Source organism: Elgaria multicarinata, chromosome 15 (assembly GCF_023053635.1).
Source record: "Elgaria multicarinata webbii isolate HBS135686 ecotype San Diego chromosome 15, rElgMul1.1.pri, whole genome shotgun sequence".
In the NCBI taxonomy this organism is placed as follows: Eukaryota; Metazoa; Chordata; class Lepidosauria; order Squamata; family Anguidae; genus Elgaria; species Elgaria multicarinata.
In genome coordinates, this window is record NC_086185.1 from 14,170,526 (window position 1) to 14,196,017 (window position 25,492).

At 45.6% G+C, this 25,492-nt stretch overlaps 1 protein-coding gene across 1 annotated transcript; it reads right to left on the reverse strand.

Annotated features, from left to right (window-relative positions):
• Nucleotides 1-271: 271 nt before the first annotated feature.
• Nucleotides 272-25,184, reverse strand: CLIC2 (chloride intracellular channel 2). The gene is made up of 6 exons (XM_063141597.1): nucleotides 24,718-25,184; nucleotides 18,575-18,684; nucleotides 16,202-16,327; nucleotides 7,541-7,647; nucleotides 5,953-6,134; nucleotides 272-4,290 (listed from the first exon to the last, which is right to left on the reverse strand). Exons 1-6 carry the CDS (start codon nucleotides 25,165-25,167, stop codon nucleotides 4,129-4,131), a joined length of 1,137 nt encoding a protein of 378 aa, XP_062997667.1. The 5' UTR covers nucleotides 25,168-25,184; the 3' UTR covers nucleotides 272-4,128.
• Nucleotides 25,185-25,492: the final 308 nt, after the last annotated feature.

Below are 25,492 nucleotides of genomic sequence, written 5' to 3' on the forward strand. Positions count from 1 at the left end.
CAGCTTTGTGGGGGGAGTCTCAGAGGTTATTTTCCTCTGCCACTGGACACACTGCAGTCCGTGAGCTCTGCAAGGTGCCACATTTTGTTTAATGGCTGTGTTTGTGCTATGGAGTGCTAAATGGGCCAAATTTAGCTTGTTTTGAAGCTAAATTTGACCTGTATAATGGTTACAGTGCAACATGGGTCAAATTTATATGGGTTCGCTTTGACATCACCCCCCCCCCCCATAATCTCCAGAGGTAATTTCTGTACCATACAACCAGGCCAAGTTGTGGACATTGTATATAAAATAAAGTTTATTATCATTACAGTAATACAAGGTAAACTAGCACATCTATTTATTTATTTTAAAAAAGCAGAATTTTCCTTATTTAGTGCAATAAAAGAAGATTAGGAGCTCTCTGAGAGATAACACAACAAAGTAGCTTCTTGTGGCACCTTAAAGACTAACACATTTATATTTGTATAAGGAACTTATGTAGGGTGACCATATGAAAAGGAGGACAGGGCTCCTGTATCTTTAACAGTTATATTGAAAAGGGAATTTCAGCAGGTGTCATTTGTATATATGGAGAACCTGGTGAAATTCCCTCTTCATCACAACAGTTAAAGCTGCAGGAGCCCTGCCCTCTTTTAAATGTGGTCACTTTAGTATAGCTCCTGCATTTTAACTGTTGTGATGAAGAGGGAATTTCATCAGGTTCTCCATATATACAAATGACACCTGCTGAAATTCCCTTTTCAATACAACTGTTAAAGATACAGGAGCCCTGTCCTCCTTTTCATATGGTCACCCTTACATATGGAACTGGCTTAGACCAGGCAAGACTGCTTGACCCAGTACTGTTTACTCTGACTGGCATCACTTTTCCTGGGCCTCAGGCAAAGATCATTCCTGTGCAGACCTAAGACAATTTGCTCAGAGCCTACATGGCTCTGGAGACATATACTGAGTCCAGAGGAATCCAGGTAAAGCACGCAACAGTGGGAGGTCAATTGCATAAGACAAAAATAGTCAAAGGACTTCTCTACACCAGACTTTTATCCTGCAATCAAAATTGGTTACTCACAGAAGTTTGCGGGTCCTTTACATGGCATCGTCAACTTCCAGGGCCTCTTCCATGCTCTATTATCATTTCCACAGATTTATTTGTACTGATCCTTTTTACTGGACATGTAAATTTCCTTCCCCAAGTTTTTGAGGAGCACAAAGCCTTTGTAATGCAACAGGTTCAGGGTAACAAAAGCTTATTATGCTACAACACATATATTAATCTTTAAGGTGCCAGAAAAAAACATGGGTTTTGCTACAAGCTTAACATAGCTATCCTGCTGAAATGTATCCTTAAGAGATATTTACTTATTTTCCCTGGTGCATTGTACATACTTGTATATCTGAAAGCATTACAAATGCTACTATTCCCCTTATACAGTATCATCAGCTATTGATAGCACGGGCATAGGCAACTTTAATTTGATAAATACTAGACCCTTAAGAGAGCCTACGGGACAGTATCTTATTGAGCAGGGGTGCTTCCCGGTGAGGCTTTTATTGCACTATTGTCCTGCCCTATTCGCAGAATTGGGAGTGGTGGTTTCTGGATGAAGCCACCACTCTGGCGTTTTCCTACGGCTTCTTCTGTCTTTTTTTCTTACTGCACACAATGCATTAAGAAGAGAGAAAAAGTTGAAATTGCTGCACAAAACCTTCCAATTGATTGTGCTATGATCCCTCTGTCTGGAAGCACCTCAAGGTGGTGCCAACGAGGAACCTGGTGGGTTATGGGTAGAAGCAGGGCAGGATGTAGCAACTGCTGTCAGAGCCGGCTGCAGGTCTCCAAAGACCCTTTTGCAAGACACTGCCAATGGGCACCCTGCTCTCAGTCAGCCCACTTTTCCTACTGCCATTGTCGCCAACTGATCTTGCTTGTCACCCTTTTTCGCATCCTTGCTCCCACTTGCTTGCTTGGCAGGCAGAGACCCAGGTGCAACAAAACAGGAGTAACTGGTGCTCTTCCTTCTCACTATCACCTTTGCCTGGGGCAGAGCAAGGGGCAGGTGAACAAGCAGGTTGCAACAGTGGAGGAGCAACTCCAGGGAGGCTCTTGTCAGGGGCCCCCTCCTTGGATTTGGGCCCTTGACAGGTGCCCCACCATGCCTCCCTTTGACGCTGGCCCTGATTACCACCTTTACAGTTGCTAAGCAAGCAATCATTAGGTATATCAGGAATGTTTCCTTGTTTAATTTCGGCCGGCCTGCCATGCATCTGTGAAAGGGTAGGGACTTGCTGCTCCCACCCCCAATGTTGCTATACACACAGAGCTGAATGCCTGTCATCTGGTTTGTTTGTGTTTTTTTAAAAAGGAAATGTCACCTGTCTGGCTGAACAGCTTATAATAGCACACCTGCTCACCGCTTGCAAAAGCAGAGCCATCGGTGAGGGCTTTTTGTCGCTTCCGCGGTTGAGAAGGGCAGGCAGAGAAGGGGAGAAGGGCCACTCCTTACACGGCTAAACACAGCTGAGCGAAACTGGCAAACACCTACTTGACACACACAGGTGCGGTTTGGGAGGAAGGCCACTAAAAGCAAAAGGAGCACCAAGCAGATTTGATCCCGGGATGTTCGCCCCGCTGCAATCTCCAGCAGCCCCTAATTCCTCTATCCTGGCTTGTCGCTCAGTCCTGTTTTCTAGACCTTCAAAACCAGGTTCCCACGCTTGCAAATCTAGAGACACAAATCCGGCCCCTGCCTCGTCTCCAAAACTGATGGATAAGGGGTTAAGGTTAAACCAGAGCTTCCCTTGATGTCATTGGGTGTTTAAGGTATTGGAGATTAGCAAAAGAGAGACACTGAGAGGGCTTAAAGGACCAGAACAGCACAACTTCCTTAGGAGCATTTTCTGAGTCATTATGTCTAGTCTTGGCAGAGACAAGAAGAAATCCTGTGCTTTATGGTGAGAGGGGGATGCACAGAGATCAAGCCTTCCTTGGCTGCCAAGCCCTTAGAAGACTGGAAAAGAAGACACTCTGCATATGCCCAGAGGCACATTCACATCTCCAGCCAGGATGGAGGAAAAAAGCTGTCTAGCAAATGTAGAAAAGGGGAGAGTTCTACCCTTAGTAGAAGGGTCTGGCTGAAAGTGCAATTAATCACACTGAGAGCCTTAAGGATCCATGACACATAGTCTTGTGGAGTTAGTGTGATGTCTTGTAAATGTATGTATAAATAGCTTTAAGTGAACCTGCAAGAAACTTGCAGAGTAAGAGCTTCTCTTTATGAATGATTTATTGTATGCTTATGATTGGCCACTCATGGAAGTTTGTGGGTCCTTTACATGATGCCATCAGCCTCCAGGAATCTCCCATGCTTTCTCCCTGTAATCTTGCTTTAAAAAAAATGGAGATTATGCAGTAGTTAAAATAATCGCTGGATTAATTCCGCTACTAGATGGCACTATTTCATTTAACTGAGCATTGCCCAGAGGGGAAGTTTTCAATTACAAATCAGATGGTCGCCGTCTGAAGGAGCCTGTAGTGAATGTGGAAAGACTTGAGGGAGAAAAGTCTGTTAAGGATGCGTTTGTTTCCTTAATGTAGAGATGCTCTAAGTTTCTCCTTCTTGGAGGGTTGAGGTGAGGCCTCTGTTTTAATGCAGGTTTTGGGGCTGAAGCCATGTGCAATGGAGTCCTTTGGGAGTTAGTGTTTCTCACGTTGGAAGTGACAAAGATGCTTCTGCAAAAGTTACCAGACTCCCTTGTGTGTTGCCTGAAGAGCAGAGCCAAGGAGTGAACTGAAAGCTGAGTAAGCAAACTCACGCCCTCCTCATACCAGTCATACCCAAGGGTCATGAGTACTCAGCTGTGTTTAAAGCATATGCACTGGGACAAAAATCCCCCCACACGTAGTCCATTCATCACGGGAAGAAGATAATGGTGAGTGAAGAGATTTTTTTTCATAAAAGTTTTGAAGGACTCCTTGAGGTCTAGTGTGTTGGAGCGTCCAGACCAGGGAGACTCTCTTGAAGCCAGCATGGTGAAAACAGCTCGCCTGATAAGGAGCTCCACCTTCGATGGAACGTTGGATGTTTCAGGTGCCAACCGGAATGACGCCTTTGGGATATCTGGCCCTTAGCTCATCTTCTTGGCCATGCTGGCATAGGTGCGTTCAATCTCCGCATCAGCTGGGCAGGTGTGGCTGAACTCATCGCGAGCATAAGCATTGTTGAGATAGCGCCAGACAGCCGTCATCTCTGGGGGAATCTCAAAGTTGCGGTATTTCTTTGCTGCAATCTAGGGTACGTTTTGGGGAAGAAAAGGAAGTGGATGCAGAGAATTGAGAAATGGAGATTGATTGATTGGTTACATTTTTATACTGCCCAATAGCCGAAGCTCTCTGGGCAGTTCACAAAAATTAAAACCATGAAGAGCATAAAAACAACCAACAATCTAAAAACACAAATACAAAAATATTGGATGAAAGCACACGTTGTCACTGGTGCTCAGGACAGAGAACAGATGGAATGATTAAGTGGGGATGAAGGCCAGGGCTGGTACCAGACATACAAAGATCCTTGGCATGACCCCTAGGCAGGCATGGTAGACACCCCTGCCTCCCCCCTCCCCACGCAGCCCCAACAAGCAGGTTTAACAGCTCATGGCATTCCAATAGGAACAGAGCACTTGTGTCATGTTGACCCTGTTCAGACAACACACTAAGCCATGGTGGTTTTAGCATTTTGAGCTAAACGTTATGGCTTATTGTGTGAACCATTCCTAACCATGGTCGCTACATAACCATGTTTTAAACACACTCACTAACCATTTGCTGAAAAAGGGTTAGCGGCCTAAACATGGCTTAGTGTGTTGACTGAACAGGCCCATTCATTGGCACTGGATAGCAGCAGTTTTAATTTCCTACAATTCAGGGAGACACCTCGTTCCAACAAATTATGTATTTTTGGATCAGAAGAAATCAAAAATTAAGCTAAGTTTTTCTTTTCTGTCTTTTTTTTTCTGTCCATAATGAGTTGCTTAATCCATTAATCTCTTTGCAACCTGGAAGATTTGTCTGAATATTATGTTTTTTTCTTTTTCTTTCTCATATAAAAGAGCCTTCCAGAAATTGTTGCTGGGTTTTGTTGTTGTTGCCAAGATCAATTGAGGATGTGGGCTAAAATATGACAGATTAGAGTAATCTGAATCTTATTCCTGCATGTTAATTAATAGAGAGAACCATGCTGTCCCTGTCTGCCATGGTAGCTGTTGAAGATGAGAAGCTTTTCAGAAAAAAAGAGGTGGCTACCCTAATTTAGCACCACAAAATATATGTGGATCCAAAGTCATTCCTTTCAGAGCTAAGCACTCAAACTCTCTACCTAGATGTACAAATTTGTCAGTTTCATTTTCTCCATTTTTTTTTAGTTCTTCCCATCCCATTTATGGAGAAATTGGAACATTTCGATACATTCTTATTAACGAACAAACCGAGTGAAATTCCCACCCACCCTTAATCAATAATAATAATAATAATAATAATAATAATAATAATAATAATAATAATATTTCTTACCCGCCTCTCCATTTGATCAAGGCGGGGAACAACAGTAAATATAAAATACATAAAACTGAATTAAGAACATAATATACATTGTTAAAACACCCTAAAAACATCCTAAAAAACATCCTAAAATTCCCCTGGATAGGCCTGCCGGAAGAGATCAGTCTTGATAGTTTTCTTGAATGCTAATAGACTGTCAAGTTAACGAGTCTCCTCCGGCAGGCCATTCTAGAGTCTGGGAGCATCAGAAGAGAAGGTCCTCTGGGTAATACCCGTCAGCGTAACTTTGACTGAGTGAAGTAGATTCAAGGCTGCAACCAACCCAAGTCTCCTTCAGCCCTGATCTACTGTATGTCCTCTACCTGTGTGTTCAGAAAGCCAGCAAATGCGCTCACCTTGATGATGTTGAGCTTTGGCAACAGGTTGCAGTCAGCCAGCGTCATCCAGTTTCCATCCAAGAATCTCCTCTCAGAGACTAGAATTTCCTCAGCACAATCCTGATCAATTTCTTCCAGGAGCGGGTTTTTTAAATAGTCGTCCAAGCGCTTGAACTCTTTCAGCAAAGCTTTCTCCAGATCTGAAACCCAAGAACCAGCAACAGAATTTGCATAATCGTGTTTTTATTCAATTTCCATTTTACGTCTTATAAGAAATAGCATATCAGCGGTGTCAACACAAAACCGCAGTTCATACACATTGAAAAGATTAAGGGAGCATCATTAATCTGTTGATTCAATCAAGGTTAGTGGGTAACTGATGACCGTCAACTGATGACCATTCATAACTTACGATATCTTGCTAAAAGGAGCTGTGGGTCTGGCAGATACTGACCGGAGGAACCCATGTTGATGCATGAAATAAAAGGGAACCATGTATTTAAAAATAACTTCAGCTTTGTTAAACTTCTGGTTAACCTGTTTCAATGTGTTAATTCCCCCCACCCCAAGAACTATCTTCCCAAATTTTGCTAGCCCAACTATTCATCTGCACCCCTGCACTTTTTCCAATGTCCTGCCACTAATCTGTCTGCTGCCAATAAAAAATGTACAAGGTCTGTAAGGAGAGTGTGTTCTTGATTATCCTCAAATTTGGAGAGAAGCCCTGATAATGGAGCAGGTTGGAGGGGATGCTGAAATGAACAATGAACTTAAAGTAGGGATGGGTGAACACGTGATACTTGCATTCACCCAGATTTTCTAAGCATCAACTTGATGCTCATCTCTCCTTCAATGTCCGCGAGTGCGGTTCGATTTGCGTGAATGGGGAAATGGCGCAAATCGAATGGGGAAATGGCGCAAGAATGTGAGGGTTTTTCAAAGATGCGCAATTTCCCCCCATAGATTAAACTGTGATATTACATATTTTTTTCTTTAAAATTGGGCAGTTTTGAACTGCTTTTTTTCTCTGAAATTTGCACAATTTCCAAACGCAAGCAGACGTTCGGGGATTTGCGAACATTTTTGGAGAACATGTTTCATGTACCGGCTGGATTTGCATCATTACTCCTTGCCAACGTGGTTTCTTGTGGTGTCCAAACATGGCAAAGGAGGGTGGTTAGGATGGTTAACCAAACACCCAATAAACCCCAAATGCCCCATGCATTCTCCGCCCACTCCCCAACCATCCACCCTCGCTGGGTTCGGACATCACAGCAAGCCATGCTGGCAAGGGGTAATTATGCAAATCCAGCAGGCATGCAACTGGCATGTGTGGGGTGGCTAATTAACCACCTTGTGATGGTGCAAACTGGCCCATTGTCTACCCCCTTTCAAATGCTCACTCTTTGGAAACGATGGATACGATCCCAGAATTAATATCACGCCTTTCTTATTTTCCTTGCTGTTTGGATGGTTTCCTAGTATATTTTTCTAAGAGAAATGAATCTAAGAATTTGGAATAGGCCTTTAAAAACACCTGCATAAGGCAGGGGTGAGTGGGTAGGTGGGATGGGAAGAGAAGGGATAGGTTATTCATTTTCCTTACTTTTATTTGCTTCCTTGTGAGGGTTCTTGATGTATGCAGAGAACTTGGCAAAAATGTTCCTGCCCACATCCATGGATTCCTTGTTTTTCGGGGTGAGCGCCGGGTAACTAAGGAGAAGCACAGAGTTAACTGTGTTGTGCAGGAAGGTTCATGTCTCGAGTAAATTGGCTACACATTTAATTGATCGTTCAGAAGTCTGTCTTACGGGAGCTTGAAAGAATATGGGGACACAATTTTAAAATAATAAACTGAACTTAAATCTGGAAAATTCAGGGAGACAGATAGGTAAGGGGAAATAATTTGAAAAATCTTAAGAAAAGGCGGGGAACCTGGCAGGCACCAAGAGAGGTGTCTACGGGCACCTGGGCACCATGTTTCAGACCCCAGCTTTGGAGAAATGGTATGCAGCAGAAGAAGACAGAGTTACTGGGTCTCAGGGGCAGAGCACGGCAAATCAGAAAGTGAGGACTGGTAGGATAGGGGGTGGAGCTCAGTGGCAACTAGCCAGAGCAGAAGTTAGGGTGGCCAGGTGCAAAAGAGGATTGGTCTTGCATGACAAGCTACATCTTCTGAGATTACTTCTTCTACACAGCTATTAAAAGTCCAGGAGCCCTGCCCTATTTTGCACCTGGGCCACCATAGGCAGAAGACAGAGCTAATAGTGCAAGCTCTCAAGCTAAGTAGAAAAGAGGCCGCCCCCCCCCCTTGACTTCAGCTCCTCCCACTTGATTGCAGCTTCTCCTCCTGCAATTTTAGTCCTGCCCCAGGAATAAGGTGACCAGGTGCAAAGGAGGACAAGGGCTCTTGCACCTTCAAGAGTTATGTGGAAAAAAGAGAATTTCAGTCGGCGCCGCTTGCATGACATTGTCGGCCAGACTTCTCCAAACCGGTGGCCCTCCAGATGTTTTGGACCTCAATGTCCATCATTCCTGACCATTGGCCCCTGCTGGCTGGGGATGATGGCAATTGCATTCCCAAACATCTGGAGGGTGCTGGCTTGAGGAAGGCTGGTAGATTGTATGCATCTGATCACACCACACCACACCCCCAATCTAGAGCTTGTGCGAAGAGACAAAGTTGTAGAAACTAGCAATAAAATGGCCAGCCATCAGAGGGCACTGCTGTAATTGTCTATATGTTCCTTTATCGTTGATTAAGCTCTTTTTGACACTGAAATGTTAATGCCTTTAAGGCTTATTTTCACAATGTAGCTGGCAGACAGGGAGAAATGTGTTTCTCCAGACATAACCTAAAGTCTTACGGCACTTTAAAGACTCTCAGGTTTATTGTGAAGCTTTCACAGACAGGGCCTGGATTCATTTTGCGGATTTATGGTGACATCAGCTTTCTTTCTCTCTACTGAGGTTAAGAACAGTGATGTTCAGTAGTCAGAGCAGCTTTCCCCAATCTGGTGCTATCCAGTTGTATTGAATGACAACCAACCCTGGGCATGCTGGCTGGGGCTGATGGGAAATGTAGTCCAAAACATCAAGAGCACATCAGATGGCTGGGTTAGGAACTACAATTGGGGAGGACACTGGTTTCTCAGTATATACAGGAGAAATTATCGGAACCTTAGCTTGGTTGTGGTTACTAAAGAACAACACACTGTACCCAGGATTGCCAACAGGCAGAAAATGTTTGCAACGCCACGCAAGAGCTCTACCCCTGAGCTCCAGCCCTGAGCTTGTTGATCAGTGGTGGGAGAAGTTGTGCCTGCAGAACTTCTCCCTTCCTACCGCTGGACGCTTTACCACGCCGGGGCCTTGTATCTGGGGAATTTGGCAAGCCTGGGAGAGGGAGACAGCTTTCTATTGCACATCCTCTGGCGCCGAAGGCCTGCGTTTCCTCCACACGTTTGTGATTTACTGCGACGGAGGCTCTTCTCGGAGGGTTCGTCCTCTTGAGCGCCTCCTGTTTACTGCAGCTGCAGTCGGACAATTCGGAGAGAAGGCGCCAACTATGAGCACATCTTGGCTGCTCTCCTAACACTTCAGGCCCTAGTGTTTCTCTTGGCTCAGCTACAGCACCATGTTCGGCCCTATAAAAAGCAAAGAGACTACAAACACACTCACTCACACACACATACACAAACACACGAAGGGGGTGGAAGAGAAAGAAATCTCCAAACATCTCTGCAAACGAACACTGGGGATCGCATGTCGCTAGCTACATCGGTGACTTTCCTAGTTAGCATCTTTGCCTATTTCTCCTCCTCTCTGGAACTCTCCTGTCTTTCTCTCCTTCCCACCCCACCATCTGTTCCCTGCATTGATAGGGAACTTCCTCTCATTGTTTTTAATCTCTCCGTTTCCTCTCTGACCCTGGTGGGGTGGGGGGAAACAGATGGGTCTTACAAGCTGTCCCCTCTCTCATCAGGGGGCTCAAGGGCAGTTAGATCTCCCCTCTCCCCACGAGAGGTCATGGCTTGTTTGCATGGGTCACTTCAGAGTTTGCATAAGTCACTTCATCATTTCACACTTCAACCCGGGCATCTATCAAACCATTGAGCATTCAAGAAAAGCTAAATTGCAATTGCCCTCCATTCCAGGCCCCTATGCTCTGTTGTTAATGGGGCACTGATGGACAAATTAGGGGGCAATCCTACGCTTGTTTAGACAGCGAAAAGTTCTACAATTCCCAGCATTCTTTGGCCAGCCATGCTCCTAACATTTTGGGCCCGGGTGTTTCTTTTGGCTCAGCCATGAGCACTGTGCATGGCCCTATAAAAAGCAAAAGGACTACACACACACACACACACACGGGGGTAGGGGTGGAGAAAGAAATCCCCAAACATCTCTGCAAACATACTGGCTGGGGCTGCCATGACGACAGATGGCAAAGTCTGGGCCTGAGGGCGGAACAGCGATTTACAAAACTATGCACGGTATGGAGAAAGTGAACAGGGGAGACATTTTTCTTCCCCTCTTAGAATACTAGAAACTGGCATCATCCCATGAAGCTGAGATTCAGGACAGGTCAAAGGAAGGACTTCTTCGCCCAGAACATAGGTAATCTAGGCTACCACAAGATGCAGTGATGGCCACCAATTTGGATGGCTTTAAAAGGGTTTTTTTTTTTTTTTTTTTACATTTTTATACCGCCCAATAGCCGAAGCTCTCTGGGCGGTTCACAAAAATTAAAACCATCATAAAACAACCAACAGGTTAAAAACACAAATACAAAATACAGTATAAAAAGCACAACCAGGATAAAACCACGCAGCAAAATTGATATAAGGTTAAAATACAGAGTTAAAACAGTATAATTTAAATTTAAGTTAAAATTAAGTGTTAAAATACTGAGTGAATAAAAAGGTCTTCAGCTGGCGACGAAAGGAGTACAGTGTAAGCGCCAGGCGGACCTCTCTGGGGAGCTCATTCCACAACCGGGGTGCCACAGCGGAGAAAGCCCTCCTCCTAGTAGCCACCTGCCTCACTTCCTTTGGCAGGGGCTCACGGAGAAGGGCCCCTGTAGATGATCTTAAGGTCCGGGTAGGTACATATGGGAGGAGGCGTTGGATAAATTCCTTGAGGAGAAGGCTATCAATGTCTACTAGTCCTGATGGCAGCTATGTGCTCCACCATCCGAGGCACCTATATACACCAGTTGCTGGGGAACATGGGTAGGAAGATGCTGTTGCACAGCATCCTGCCTGTGAGTTTCCCAGCTGACAGCTCATGACAGCATGATCAGAATGCTGGACTAGATGGACCCGTGGACCAGATCTACACCTTGTCTCAAATCATTGCAAATGTGGAATAAAAAGCAAGAAATAAGACTAGGAAAGCACCATATGGAATGTTTATTGTGCCCCAGCAATGATCAGTGCACTTCAGTACCACTACAAAGCAGTAGATCAAGCCCAGGCCTGATCCAGCATGGCTTTTCTTCTGTAACACCTTTATTCAGCCAACTCAAGTTACCTGATGTAAAGATCTGGAGATCTTGAAAGCTTGCATTGTTTTTCTGACCTTGAGTTGGCCGAATAAAGGTATTACCCTTATATAGCTTTTGTAATGAGTTACAACAGGAAATATGTTGCTCCTAGCATCTGGGAAATGCCTTGAGTTGTATACCTATGCCATGGTGGAGGCAGAAACCAACTTTTGGCCTAGTCAGGTGGAGGCCAAAAGGAGCTGAAAGAATGTTTTTGGGGGATTCACTTGGGAAGCTGGATTAAAAATACAAGATGCTGGGCTGATATTGTGGTGAGACTGCAGCCCCCTGCCTGTGAGTTGGCTTCGCACTTTGGGGAGGGGAACTTCTTTCTCCCTGAGGTACAAATTCAATTTTGGAGGAGCTCTTCCAGTGGTGGGCGGGGCAAAAAGCAAAGGGGGCAGAGTCAAAATTACCAAAAACTGCCAGCATATGTAAAACAGGACGTAAACAAATAAAAATAAATAATTTTCACGATGCGTCAAAGCAGCCATACTAACAAACGATGGTTGTTAACCATGAACAATCCAGAAAGAGAACCTATAGCTTGGCATTTTGAAGTGAATTTGGGGTTGCTTAAATGATGGGTTATTGATACGTGCAAACCCAGAACCATGGGTTGTTTTGCCAGGTAGAGAGGTGGCAGGCAAGAGCGGTAAACACCCAAAACCTGTCTAAAATGCGTCACAAAGGCATTTGGGATGGAGCAAAAGAGTGAGCAAGCAAAGGAGGAGGAAACTAAGGGATTGAGGAAACAAACCATGGTTTGTTCAATTGTCTTCCAGGGCAGTGAATCATGGGTTAAATAAACCATAGGTTAGCGTTATGTGCGAACCAGGCCACTGCTGTGACTTCCTCACTTGTTTTTCTTTTCTTGATTGGAGTGTCTCCTTGTTGTTTTCCTAAAAAATGGGATTGCCTGACTTTGAAGTTTGGAATTTTGTTATATGAAACATTTTCTAGTGTTCCAAATAAAACAGACGTGGTGAAGTCCACCACGAACTTATTACTACCAAAGGGAGGAGGATCGTGATGAAGCATAATTGTTTTACTCCTTTCCCCACCCAACAAGAGGAAGTTTGGATATTCTGTGAGAGGAAGGAATAGCTTGGAAGATGGTATAAAAGGGTGTGTTATAAATAAATCTATTTATAAATTTACAACTGAGGAAGAAATAAGAAGTAGGGATGTGCTCCGCTTCTAATCAGACCGGCGAATTAGAAGCGGAGTGGGGGGCTTCGCCTGCCCTTAAGGCGGAGGCGAAGAGGATTGGGGGGCCGGCGGAGCGTGGCGAAGAGGATCGAGGTGAAGGCGGATCCTTCGCCACGATCCGGAGCTCCGCCGGAAAGGTAAGTGGGGTTTACCAGGCCCCGCTGCTGTCACTGTAACCCATGCGGTGACGGCGGCAGGGCCCGGTAACCCCCCCCCCGCCCTCCTCTCCCTTACCTGCCTCCGTCCGCGGTCCGTTGGCTTCTTCAATTGAACCGTGGGCTCAATTGAAGAAGCCGATGGACTGCAGACGGAGGCAGGTAAGGCCCCCCTCCTCCTTGGTCCCTTACCGGGCTCTGCCGCCATCGCCGTCGGCTTGTACCTTGGCGTGCATGTGTATCCCTGGATAAGCTATCATGGTGCCGAGTTTGAGGTTTCTAAAGTGCAAATTGATGGAGCTATCGAAAGGAGTGTGAATGGGGTGCCCGGTTTTCATAAATTCCCCAAAAATCAGGGGATGATGGGACTGCCTTGCGTCTTGGCGTGCGTGTGTATCCTTGGACAAGCTATCATGGTGGTGAGTTTGAGGTTTCTAACGTGCAAATTGACGGAGCTATGGAAAGGGGTGTGAATGGGGTGCCCGGTTTTCATAAATTCCCCAAAAATCATGGGATGATGGGACTGCCTTGAGTCTTGGCATGCGTGTGCATCCCTGGATAAGCTTTCATGGTGTTGAGTTTTAGGTTTTTAACGTGCAAATTGACGGAGCTATCGAAAGGGGTGTGAATGGGGTGCCCAATTTTCATAAATTCCCCAAAAATCAGGGGATGATGGGACTGCCTTGAGTCTGGGCATGCGTGTGTATACCTCCATGAGGTGTCATGGTGCCAAACTTGAGGTTTCTAACTTTCACAGAAAAAAAGTTGTATACTTTTTTAGCTTAATGCAAGCCTATGGGGGGGGAAACGGAGCTCCGATCCGGATCCGGAGCTCTGAGCGAAGCGGAGTGGACATGGGCAGAGCGGGGGCGGGGCGAAGCGGGCCAATCCGCAAATCGCGGATCTGGAAGAGAAGCGGAGCGGGGGGTCCGTGCACACCCCTAGTAAGAACGCAGAGGAACCAACACAGGCGGCACTTAGATCCATGGTTCAATTGGTGCAGGTCTCCAAGTCTACCATTTTTAGTCAACAGCAGGCTCCTTTTGTCTGCCTCTCATTGCCAGCATCTCATAAACCCCAACCCTAATCTGCAGGCAGGCAGGTTTCTGTGCCTTTAACAACAGCCAGCAAAACAGGCAGAAATTCCCATCAATGGATTGCTAGAGCAGGAGAAACTTTATTGGTTGTCTTTCTGCAGGCTGTTAAAATATGGGTGTTGAACCTCTTTCAGCACAGGGCCAAATTCAATTTCGGAGAAGCTCCAGAGTTGGGGCCAAAAGAAAAATGGGGTGAGGCCAAAATACAAAAAAAAAAAAAAAAGGCAACATATTTTAGCTTCAAGTGCTTACTGCCAGCAATGAAGCCCAAGGAGAGGAATTTCAACCTTTTAGGCCCCATTTTCACGAGCACAGGAGGTTGTGATTCTCCGTTGTATGCTGAAATTGACTCTTTTCTGTCAGTATTCCATATCATCCCTAAAACCCAGATTTTCAGTGCCAGTAAAAACATGCTTCCAGGTGTGGGGAGTACAGAGGCTTTTTACCTACCCCTCTCCAGGCTGCCACTACAGTTTTATGAATCGGAATAGGGAGTAACTATCCCAAAATACTAGCTTCCCATGGGAGTACCCCACAAGCACAAATAGCCCCCACTCCAAAAAGTATCACACCAGCTCCAGTTTCAGAGTTAAACCTACATCAGAGAAGCAAACTAACGCAGTTCCCAACTCTGGATCAGCGCAGCTTCAGAGCTAACACTACATCAGAGAAGCAAATTAATGCTGCTCCCTCTTCTCTGGATCTGCGCAGCTTCTGAGCTAACACTATATCAGAGAAGCAAATTAATGCTGCTTCCTCTCCTCTGGATCTGCGCAGCTTCTGAGCTAACACTATATCAGAGAAGCAAATTAATGCTGCTTCCTCTCCTCTGGATCTGCGCAGCTTCGGAGCTAACACTACATCAGAGGAGCAAATTAATGCTGCTCCCTCTTCTCTGGATCTGCGCAGCTTCAGAGCTAACACTACATCAGAGAAGCAAATTAATGCTCCCTCTTCTCTGGATCTGCGCAGCTTCGGAGCTAACACTACATCAGAGGAGCAAATTAATGCTGCTCCCTCTTCTCTGGATCTGCGCAGCTTCGGAGCTAACACTATATCAGAGAAGCAAATTAATACTGCTTCCTCTCCTCTGGATCTGCGCAGCTTCAGAGCTAACACTACATCAGAGAAGCAAATTAATGCTCCCTCTTCTCTGGATCTGCGCAGCTTCGGAGCTAACACTACATCAGAGGAGCAAATTAATGCTGCTCCCTCTTCTCTGGATCTGCGCAGCTTCGGAGCTAACACTATATCAGAGAAGCAAATTAATACTGCTTCCTCTCCTCTGGATCTGCGCAGCTTCGGAGCTAACACTACATCAGAGAAGCAAATTAATGCTCCCTCTTCTCTGGATCTGCGCAGTTTCGGAGCTAACACTACATCAGAGAAGCAAATTAATGCTGCTCCCTCTTCTCTGGATCTGCACAGCTTCGGAGCTAACACTACATCAGAGAAGCAAATTAATGCTCCCTCTTCTCTGGATCTGCGCAGCTTCGGAGCTAACACTACATCAGAGGAGCAAATTAATGCTGCTCCCTCTTCTCTGGAGCTGCGCCGCTTCGGAGCTAACACTACATCAGAGAAGCAAATTAATGCTGCTCCCTCTTCTCTGGATCTGCGCAGCTTTGGAGCTAACACTACATCAGAGAAGCAAATTAATGCTCCCTCTTCTCTGGATCTGCGCAGCTTCGGAGCTAACACTACATCAGAGAAGCAAATTAATGCTGCTCCCTCTTCTCTGGAGCTGCGCCGCTTCAGAGCTAACACTACATCAGAGAAGCAAATTAATGCTGCTCCCTCTTCTCTGGAGCTGCGCAGCTTTGGAGCTAACACTACATCAGAGAAGCAAATTAACGCAGCAACAAGGAAGAGCATAAACATCTCTCAACAGGAACGCTAGGAAAAGGAGTGAATGGGGGAACGGACAGCCCACATCACAGCCAGGTCACAGATATACCCAGGATTTATTGCGGAGGCATGGGGGCACATTGCAGAGCAAACACCTGGGACCTGTTTTAACTAAAAGGAACAGAGTAAACGGACTCTCCGATATTGCGGCTTTTCCAGGTGGAAGTGGTTGGTTGGGAGCACGCTGGCCACAACGTCATGTATCACAAAGGACATCGCAATGCACCGAAGCCATAGGAAAACCCCATGAAGACAGCCCCTTTTAGAGCGGCAACCTTTGCAGGCTAGTTTGACAGCAGCAAAGACGGTGCATTCTCAGGCTGGAAGGGGCATATTGTGAATGGACGTACTTGGGTGGTGACAGAGTCTGTTCCAGAAAGTCTTCAATCTTCAGGAAGTCGGTTTTCAGCTCCTTGTTGAACACTACAAACGGAGGCTTGGTTCCTGGAGCCAGATCCTTCAACTCATCAGGTTTTCTAAACAGTTGGGTTAAGAAAGAGAGAAAGAAAGAAAAAAAATCTTGTGGATACTGTTGATCTCAGTTTTGTCACCCCTCCCTTTCCTCTTGGGAATATTTCAATCTCTTCTTCAAGTTCTCTGGGAGGGGGCAGAGTTGCAGTTACTTAATTCATGGTATTTAAGTTGGACCTTATAGCTTAGAGCACTGGTTCCCAAAGTGGGCGGTGGGATTGCATAGGGGGGCGTTAAGAGGCAAAGGGGCAGCAGGGGGGTGCTCAAGGTGGTATTTTCCAAGAAGCGCCTCTCCAGAAGGTTTTAAAACCCAGGGACATTTTTATGGGAGAAGGTAGTTTGGTCCCAAGCCATATGGGGAAGAATCCACACATGTATTAATACCATTTAAGAAGAGTCCTTTTAACGGTGAATTGAAACGTTTCAAAAACACCAAAACGCTAATGAAGAGACATACCCTGCTTGGTGTGCCCCGCCACGCTGGCTGCAAAACAGAGGCGTTCGCTCTCTTTTCCCTCCCTCCCTCAGCAAGCCTGCGGTGGGTGCTTTGGATTTTGAATAATATTCAATTAATTGTTACTGTTTTGAATTTTATTGTTATTATCTTCTTTAGTGGGTTGTTGAAAACTACTACTCTGAATAATGATTTTTATAGTGTAGGGTAGGGGGCACTGAGCATGAGTTTGTGGAACCAAGGGGGCGGTTACCTGAAAAAGTTTGGGAACCACTGGCTTAGAGTGTGTTTCTGGTGATTTCTTCCTTCCTCCCCCCTCTCTGATTTCCTCCATTGCTGGGAGCAGTAATGCTTGTTCTCTCTCTCTCTTTCTCTTCCGTTTTGCAGCACGTTACTCACTTGACATCGGGCCTCTTCCCCACTATTTTTAGTGTTTTCCTAGAGCGGGAAAAGTCTGGCTTATTTCCTCCAGGGTGTATTGCTGTCCTAGCGCTATGCCCTTTGTTGGGGGCATGCGCTTTGAAGGGTGGTCTTGCTGACAAAAGAGGTGGGTGAGGCGGTTCTCCTCATCCAGCATGAACGGGCTTGTGTTGAGTCGCTTGAATGGACTTTTGCTGCTCCAACCCCACCCTGCCTATGGGAATGAACAAAAATTCATACATCTCTGTCATTTTTAAAGATAAAGAGATGAAACTTGGTACTGTGATAGCTCTTAAGTAGGGCTTTAGGCATGCCAAGTTTAAAGGAGATCCTTTTATTGGTTGGTTTTTTTATGAATTAAAAAAAACCCTCAAACCATTCACCCACATAAACACACACACATCTCTGATTCTGCTTTAATCCACTCCTGCGCAATTATGGAGGATAAAAGCTCCCTCCATAAATGCACAGGGGTGGATTAAAGCAGAATCAGGTGTGTGTGTGTGTGTGTGTGTGTTATGTGGGTGAATCGTTTGAAAGGGGAAATGAACAAATTCTTAAAAAATCAACAGATGAAGGGATCTCCTTTAAACTTGGCATGCCTAAAGCTCTACTTAAGAGTTATCACAGTACCACGTTTCATCTCTTTATCATTAAAAATGGCAGAGATGTATGCATTTTTGTTAATTCCCATTGATGATAATAGCGTGGTTCTCCGAAAATGGAGCAGTTTTCCCACGAGTAATCAGTCTGTGTAGAGAGATGGACCCCCTCTGAAAGTTGGAGCTGGGAATCACCTCAATGGAGTGCCGCTCCAAATTTTGGGGCAGAGAAGACCCGCTCTGCACACCCATAGCAAACACTTGCTTTGTTCTGCCCTTTGCTTTTTCTCTACCTTCCTAACAGGAGGCGTCATTACCAAATAATTCCCATCACTTCTTTAACTATGCCGACTTACAACAATTTACTAGTAAAAGTAAAACAAGCCACTTACAACTAAAGGTACTTAGTCAATAGAGCTGAGTGATACAAAGGCATTAAAAGAAAAGAAAAGTTGCAAAAACTCAAGTTCCTTTACCCTAAGCTGCTTCTTTCTGCTCCTTCCATAAGCTCTGATCTTTCTCCGGCCTTAGCCTGTCTCCTGGCTGGCTCTCTCACTCTTTTATACCCTCTTCCTACGAAAGAGGAACTAAAGTTCCCACTTTGAGGAAATCAAACTTAACTAGAGTAATGAAACTTAGCCGGGGAATGAATCTTAAATGGAGAAATGAAAGGACACCCCCTCCCAACAGAAGAACTCCAGACCTCTATGCCTGAGTTTATTACCTTGCCTCCGTAGGCCTCAAGCCTTCACAGTTGTATCCCTGCATCCTCTTACCTTGTCATATCCACTGTGGTCACATTGAACCGGACACCTTTCAGCCACAACACCATGAAGAGGCTTTGACAGAAAGGGCAATTTCCGATATTTTCCCCATCCAGGCCAGCCTGCAATAGGGGCAAAACGGGACAGGAGTCATTGGTTGTCCATCCCTCTACGGTAGGAGCCTCAGCTCTGGCCAAGGAAGCATGCTGACAATCCTCAACTGCACCTCCCTTCCATCAGATGGAGAAATGCGCTCTGCAGATGCTCAGATGCCTGCCACAAAGAAATCCCAGCTAAAGCCGGCGGCTCCGCTGTGTCATGGGATAATAGAATTTTAGAACTGGGAAGGAACGTGGAGGTGATCTAATCCAACCCCCTGCTCAATGCAGGATCTACAATGCAAGAACCTGCAACTACTGCATCCCTGAAAGATGGCGATTCAGCTTCTGCTTAACAAACTCCAACGGAGAGCCAGTGGAGGCTGGTGGCTCCAATATCAGTGGGTGTGTGTGTGAATCAGCTCCCGGTTTCAGTCAAAAACCTGTCAGAACTCTTCCACACCTTGGAGAGTTCCTTTAGTGTTCTGATGGGTTCTGACTGAAACCCGGAGCAGATTTACCGCCCCAATTACATCAGAGCCACCAGCCTCACTGGATTGGGCCACAGATTAGCGGACCAGAAAAAAGTTTACTGGGAAGGGGGTGTCATAAGATGAGCATTGCTAGTCCTGGCCGCTGACACCAGAGCCACCAGCCTCCACTGAGGAGAGCCCTGTTACTTCCTGAGGCAGAGAGTTCCATTGTTGTACAGTTTTTACTGCTAGGAGGGTTCTCCTGGGGTTTACTTCCCCCTTGCACGATTAAAGATGCAACAAATGAAAACAGCTCTGCTAGAAGGATGTTTCATTAAAATTCCTTACGCCTCGAGACTTTGCCCTTGGCGTAGTGGCAACGTGGAGGATCTGCCTCATTATTTCTTCTACTGCCCTATCTATTCTGAAATCCGTTCTAAATATTTGGATCATTTTTCTGTGAATGGGTCCAGCTGGTCTGATTCAAAAAGAATCCACTTTCTGTTTACATGGCATTGACCAACTTCGCTCTGGCAGCTCAAATGTATAGAGCAAAATTTCTGACCTTGTATGTATGATTTGTTTGGGTATTGTTTTTACTGTGCTTAATCATGGGTTGAAACAATAAAGCTTTATTACTACTACTAGTAGTAGTGTTTACCCCAAATTCTCTTCCCTGCAATTTCCACCCCAGTAGTTAACTAGAACTACCTTCTGGGGCAATAGAGAGCAAGATGGTAAAAATGTGTGTGTGTGTGTGTGTGTGTGTGTGTGAGAGAGAGAGAGAGAGAGAGAGAGAGAGAGAGAGAGAGAGAGGGCTTCATCCCATGTACCCATTTCCCTCGAATTATCCCCATAGCATAAAGCTGTCATTGTTGTTGTTAGCTAAATCACACCCCACGTGGCAGCACTCCTAAGATCCTTTGCATACCAGGAAAAAGTTTAAGGGGGAGAAATGTAAAAAATAATTAAAAATATCAACAGATGACCCAGTCTGCTTCAAATTTGGTATACTTAAAGTCCTCCTTAATATCTATCACTGTGCCAATTTTGATGTCTTTATTTTTAAAACTTATGCAGATGTGAGCATTTGTGTAATTTGTACTTTAAACATATCAAATCATTCTCCAGTGGCCGCTCGGAGAACAACAAAAGATTTGCTCCTAAAGAGGTAGTTAAATAGGTCAGTTCTTTTATATATGAAGCACAATTAAAGCAGGATGCATGGGAGAATTTCACAGTCAAAGTAGATTATATACTGGAAAATTTCAGAGTCCTTTGCATGCAATTCACAGTGATTGCACAGTATAACCCTGGTGTGATGAAGCTGAGAGAGAGGCGGGGGGGGGGGGGGAATGTTCTGAACACTTCACAGCCATTCTCTTTTTGCAGTGCTTGCAACAACCCTGTAAGGTTGGCCAGTATTATTATTCCCATGTCGGGGTGGGGGCTGCAAAGGCTGAGAGAGAAGTGCCGGCCACAGCAAAGGCGCGATTCAAACGAGGGGTTTCACAGTCTCTTCCCCTCCTCACTAGCTCTCAATAGGTGCTGAGGCTGTCCCAGAGCAAGCCTTGGGGAGATGCTACTTTTCCGGAAACTAACACAACTTGCTTTGTGTTTGCGAAGCAAAATGGCCCATTGTTTCCTCTTCCTTAGGTGGGAGCTGGACCAGGGGTGAAAGCAATATTGAGAGCCCTCGGTGTGCTTTGCCAGCTTATTGTGGCAAACATTTATCTTTTCAGAGTGCGATTGTGGGGCACTGGGGAAGTGAGATAAAGGATCTCCAAGAACAGCCAGTGCTCCTGGTTGGGAGACCTGGAAGAAGGAAGAGAACAACAGTGTTTTGGTACTTGCAGGAAGGGAGGTTCCACAACGGCAGAGCGAAAGCCTCAGGAGGGAAGAAATGTGTGTACGTGGGAAATACGCTAAAGTTTTCCATAACAGTCCAGCGGAGTTCTTTCCTTCTCTCTTTTCCTTTCTATTTCTTTTGATTACTTAAGCTTACCAGACTCCACTTAACAGGCGCGCCTCTTTCCCAAAGGTCAAATCTGTGCTTTCCACAAACACCCTCTTTGAACCACAGAATCCGATGTGGAAGGAACTAGCACACGCTTGTCTCCATTATGCTGTGAGCCGTTCACTAGGAAGACTTGTGTATTCCTGTAAAAATAGGGTGACCGTATGAAAAGGAGGACAGGGCTCCTGTATCTTTAACAGTTGTATTGAAAAGGGAATTTCAGCAGGTGTCATTTGTATATATGGAGAACCTGGTGAAATTCCCTCTTCATCACAACAGTTAACGCTGCAGGTGCCCTGCCCTCTTTTAACTGGTCACTCTAGTATAGCTCCTGCAGCTTTAACTGGTGTGATGAAGAGGGAATTTCACCAGGTTCTCTATATATACAAATGACACCTGCTGAAATTCTATTTTCTATGCAACTGTTAAAGGTACAGGATCCCTGTCCTCCTTTTCATATGGTTACCCTATGTAAAAATCTACATCTTATTATAAATCAAGGATTCTAAGGGCCAAAGGAGACATTGGGCCTGTTCAGACAACACGCTGAACCATGGTTAGGCTGCTAACCCTTTTGCAGCAAATGGTTAGTGAGCGTGTTTAGGCTATGTAGCCACCATGGTTAGGAAGGGTTCGCATTACATGCTAAGTCATGGTTCACATGACACACTAACCATAATGTTTAGTTCAAAATGCTTAACCACCATGGCTTAGTGTGTCATGTGAACAGGGCCATTACTTTAAATCGGTGTCTAGCAGCTAGTCTTCCCCCCACCATCATTTTTTACTCTTGAGCAGGTACAGGGAACCCAATCTGGATCAGGACCCTATCATGAGGGGTAGGGGGCTTTTAAGATCTGAGCCTGCATTTACTTTAGAGTAAAAATTATATTAAAAAGTAGCTGCTAAGCACAGACTGTTTTGGCCATGACAATCTAATCCAGGAAACAAATTATCCTTTGTTGTTATTGCAGCTAGGGATGGCTAAATCTGTCAGTTTCACTTTCTCCTGCGTTCAGATTTTTAAATATCTCCATTTCTTTCTCTCTCAGATATGAAAAACTTGGGAAATTTTGGGAAATTCTTACCAACAAAACAAAATAAAACCCAGAAACAAATAATAATAATAAAATTTATTCATTTATTTATTTATTACCGGCCTCTCCCTCTGGATCGAGGCGGGGAACAACATGAACAACAACAAAAATTTCTCACCCATCACCACCAGCCTAATTCAATAGGGACAGCTACTCCCAGAACAGAGAGGGGCGTGATCTACCTGACCTACATCTGTTGAAGATGAAGAGCCCATCAGAAAATATGTGGCAGCTGTAATTCAGGGCTAACATGGTTTCCAACACAGGGATTTAAATCTAGACTTTAAGAGCTAAGGCCTGGATGGGTGTATCTGTCAATCTCAGGGCGTGTCTACACCAGCGATTTCTCCCGGGATTGTCCCGAGATCATCCCTGAGCATACAAATGACACACAGGGGATCCCGGGAGCAGGCAGGGACGATCCCTCCATTTGGAAAGGTAGAAAGGGTAGAAAGGGCCTCAGTTTCTCCCACATTCAATCCTTTTAAAAATCTGGAGTCCTTTGTGCCCTAAATATGGAGAACTTTGGCAAAGTGAGGTAAATCCTTACCAAACCGAACATAAATGAAATTCTCATCTATTCGGAGTTGTCAAACAGTTGGGAGTCTGAACTTTTTGCCATTATCTTCTAGCCGTTAGCCAAATGGGGTGTGCTGGCGATTTTAGGACTCCCCACCCCCTCGTCTAAACAAGCCTAGGATTTTACTACAAGTGTTCTTTCTGTTGTGGTAACTGTAGCAATTCTTAATAGGACATGGAAGCTCAAAGAAGCATCTTCGCCCATAAAAATGAAAAGGTGCCATGGGAAGACCTAGGTTATGCCCAAGGCATTTCGATGCCTGAAGCAGAAAATCTAAATAGCCCCATTCCTTGATGGTAAACAATAATTCTAAATTATGGACAAATTGCTACCCTTTTGCAGATGCTTAGGGCAGATCTGCACCTTGTGTCAAATCATTATGAATGTGGAATAAAAATATAAACAAGGCTATAACACTATAAATGCAATATATGGAGTGTGTCCCAACAGTTATCAGTGTACTTCAATGCCGCTATAAAGCAGTAGTGTAGATCTAGCTCCCACTCCACCAAAACCTGCTATAAGTTGGGTTTCCTCACCCTGCCAAATGGTAGGGCCAGACCTCTGTTCAATGCCGGGCTTTATTTAATATCCCACTTTTCTTCCATCATGGAACTCAAGGAGACATATTCAAGAGGGAGAAGGTACAGGTAGTCTTCTCTCTAGGTGCTGACCATACCAAGTCCTGCTGGGATTCAGCAAGGTTGCTGCATTATGGGCCTATTTTGGGCTATAGTTCTGAGACTTTGGGCTCTGATAGAGTGAAAGCTGTCAAGCTGAAAATTTAGCACATCGCTCCATCTAATTGTGAACTCAGGTGCTGAGTACAAGAAACAAGAGGGAGGCAAGAAAAGGAGGCAAGAAACAAGAGGGAGGCAAGAAAAGGAGGCAAGAAACAAGAGGGAGAATTTTTTAGCATGTTTGCAGAAATTGCAGATGTAAAAACAAACAAAAAATGAATGGGGCCACCCCCACCCCACCCCAAAGAGCCTGTCAGGACTGAGCATGTTCAATAACCTCGGGATAGTGTGTGCTAGTTGGAAAAGAAAAATGGAAAACTCGCGGCAGGGTTATGGGGAAGCCCAGAAGGCCACGCTTGAACTCCTAACCGCCCGGCATCCTCCAGATGTCTTGGAGCTCAACTCCCATCATCCCCAGCCACGATGGCCAATGGGAATGCAGTCCAACACATCTAGAGGGCACCTGGCTGGAGAAAGAATGAAACTTGTCTTGAAAAATAAATGAGGAAAGAAGACGACATAAAGGCTGCAATTGTGTCTGGGTACTGTGGATCTCTTAGCTGCATCCTGTAAAAACAGCTGTGTTTGCTGTGACGGCACCGAGATGACAGGCGTGAGCACTGGCAAAACAACTTCCTAGTGGGCCCCCTCTGTCCTCCCACCATCTAACCGCAGGGCACCCCCTTGCTTCTGGATCCCTGAAACGAGTGAACAGGGACCCACCGGAACTAGTTTCTGCTAATCCCTCCAACGGTGGCACGCGACGCACTCGCAGAAGTATCTGGGCATGCAAGCTTAGCGTTGGCCAAATCCAAGTGAGGTCAAATTCTTGGGCAGCGTCTGTGGAGGGCCACACCCAAGCACTTAATCAGAGCGTTACTGGGCCCTATCTCATTACAAGCCATGAGGAGAAGAACCAACATCATACATTGGTGCAGGGGGTAATTTTTGATGCTGGACTTAATGGTCTTATGGAACACACACACACAGATGGTGACACATATTACTTCATTCATTTTCACTTCAAAATGCGGTAAGCCAGCCTTTCTGCATTTGGGGAGCCCCTCTTGCTCATTCTGTTGAGTGGTCCCCCAGGCTTTTGCCTTAAAGTCCTACCCTGATGGTGCCGCCACAATCGCATGACCCTCACCTTCACAAACAGCTCGATCTCCGGTTCCTTCAAGGGGTTACGGAGTCGGCTTGCCATCTTCTCTCCTTTGGCCTGCCGGTCGTCGCTGCTGACGAACGCTGCTTTCGCTGTGACCGGCAAGGAAGCAGGTGGAAGCTGTGACAGGAACGGTGGTTCGCCTGGGCAGCAGCCTCTCTCCGGCGAAGAGACACGTCCCACTCCAAGCCCGAACGTCACCCAAGGCTGCGAGCTGCCCCGTCTCTTTCCCTTTCCTCGCTCCAGAATTGTGAGCCAGAAACGGTGGCGAGGTGTGCGGAGAGACCTGCTGCCGGCCAGCGGTGCTGGTGGGGAATTTCCACAGAGGTCCCCCAGCCACCATGAGTCAGCAGCGTGGGCTATCAGTGTGCCACACGACGTTCTTCTCCAGGCTATCAAGGCAGCCAGATGTGGCTCCGACTCTCTGAGAAACATCCCAGAATAGGCACTTCTGTTTGCTTAGTGTGACTCCACAGCCGCTAGAGTTTCTATCACAGGAAGCAAGCTGGGATGTGTCCCGTAGCCCTGTGGTTTGAAAGGCTGCTCATTTAATATCTCTCAGCTAGATGTGCATGCAGTGTGTGTGTGTGTGTGTGTGTGAGAGAGAGAGAGAGAGAGAGAGAGGGAATTCCCCCATCCCGTGAGCACATCCTATATACAAAAAGCAAATTCATCCACCAAGGGTTGCATCCAGACATAGCCGTGCTTAGAAGAGACCCAATGAGATCAGTAATTCATGACTAACTTAAGTCCCATTGAG

Excerpts from the sequence above, each read along its gene's own strand:
- CLIC2 (XM_063141597.1), bottom strand. The coding sequence starts at position 25,167 with ATGTTTCTCAGAGAGTCGGAGCCACATCTGGCTGCCTTGATAGCCTGG. Across the intron at positions 7,648-16,201 it reads CAGACTCTGTCACCACCCAA|TTACCCGGCGCTCACCCCGA; the intron begins GTACGTCCATTC and ends GCTTCTCCTTAG. Across the intron at positions 4,291-5,952 it reads CAAAGCTCAACATCATCAAG|ATTGCAGCAAAGAAATACCG; the intron begins GTGAGCGCATTT and ends AACGTACCCTAG.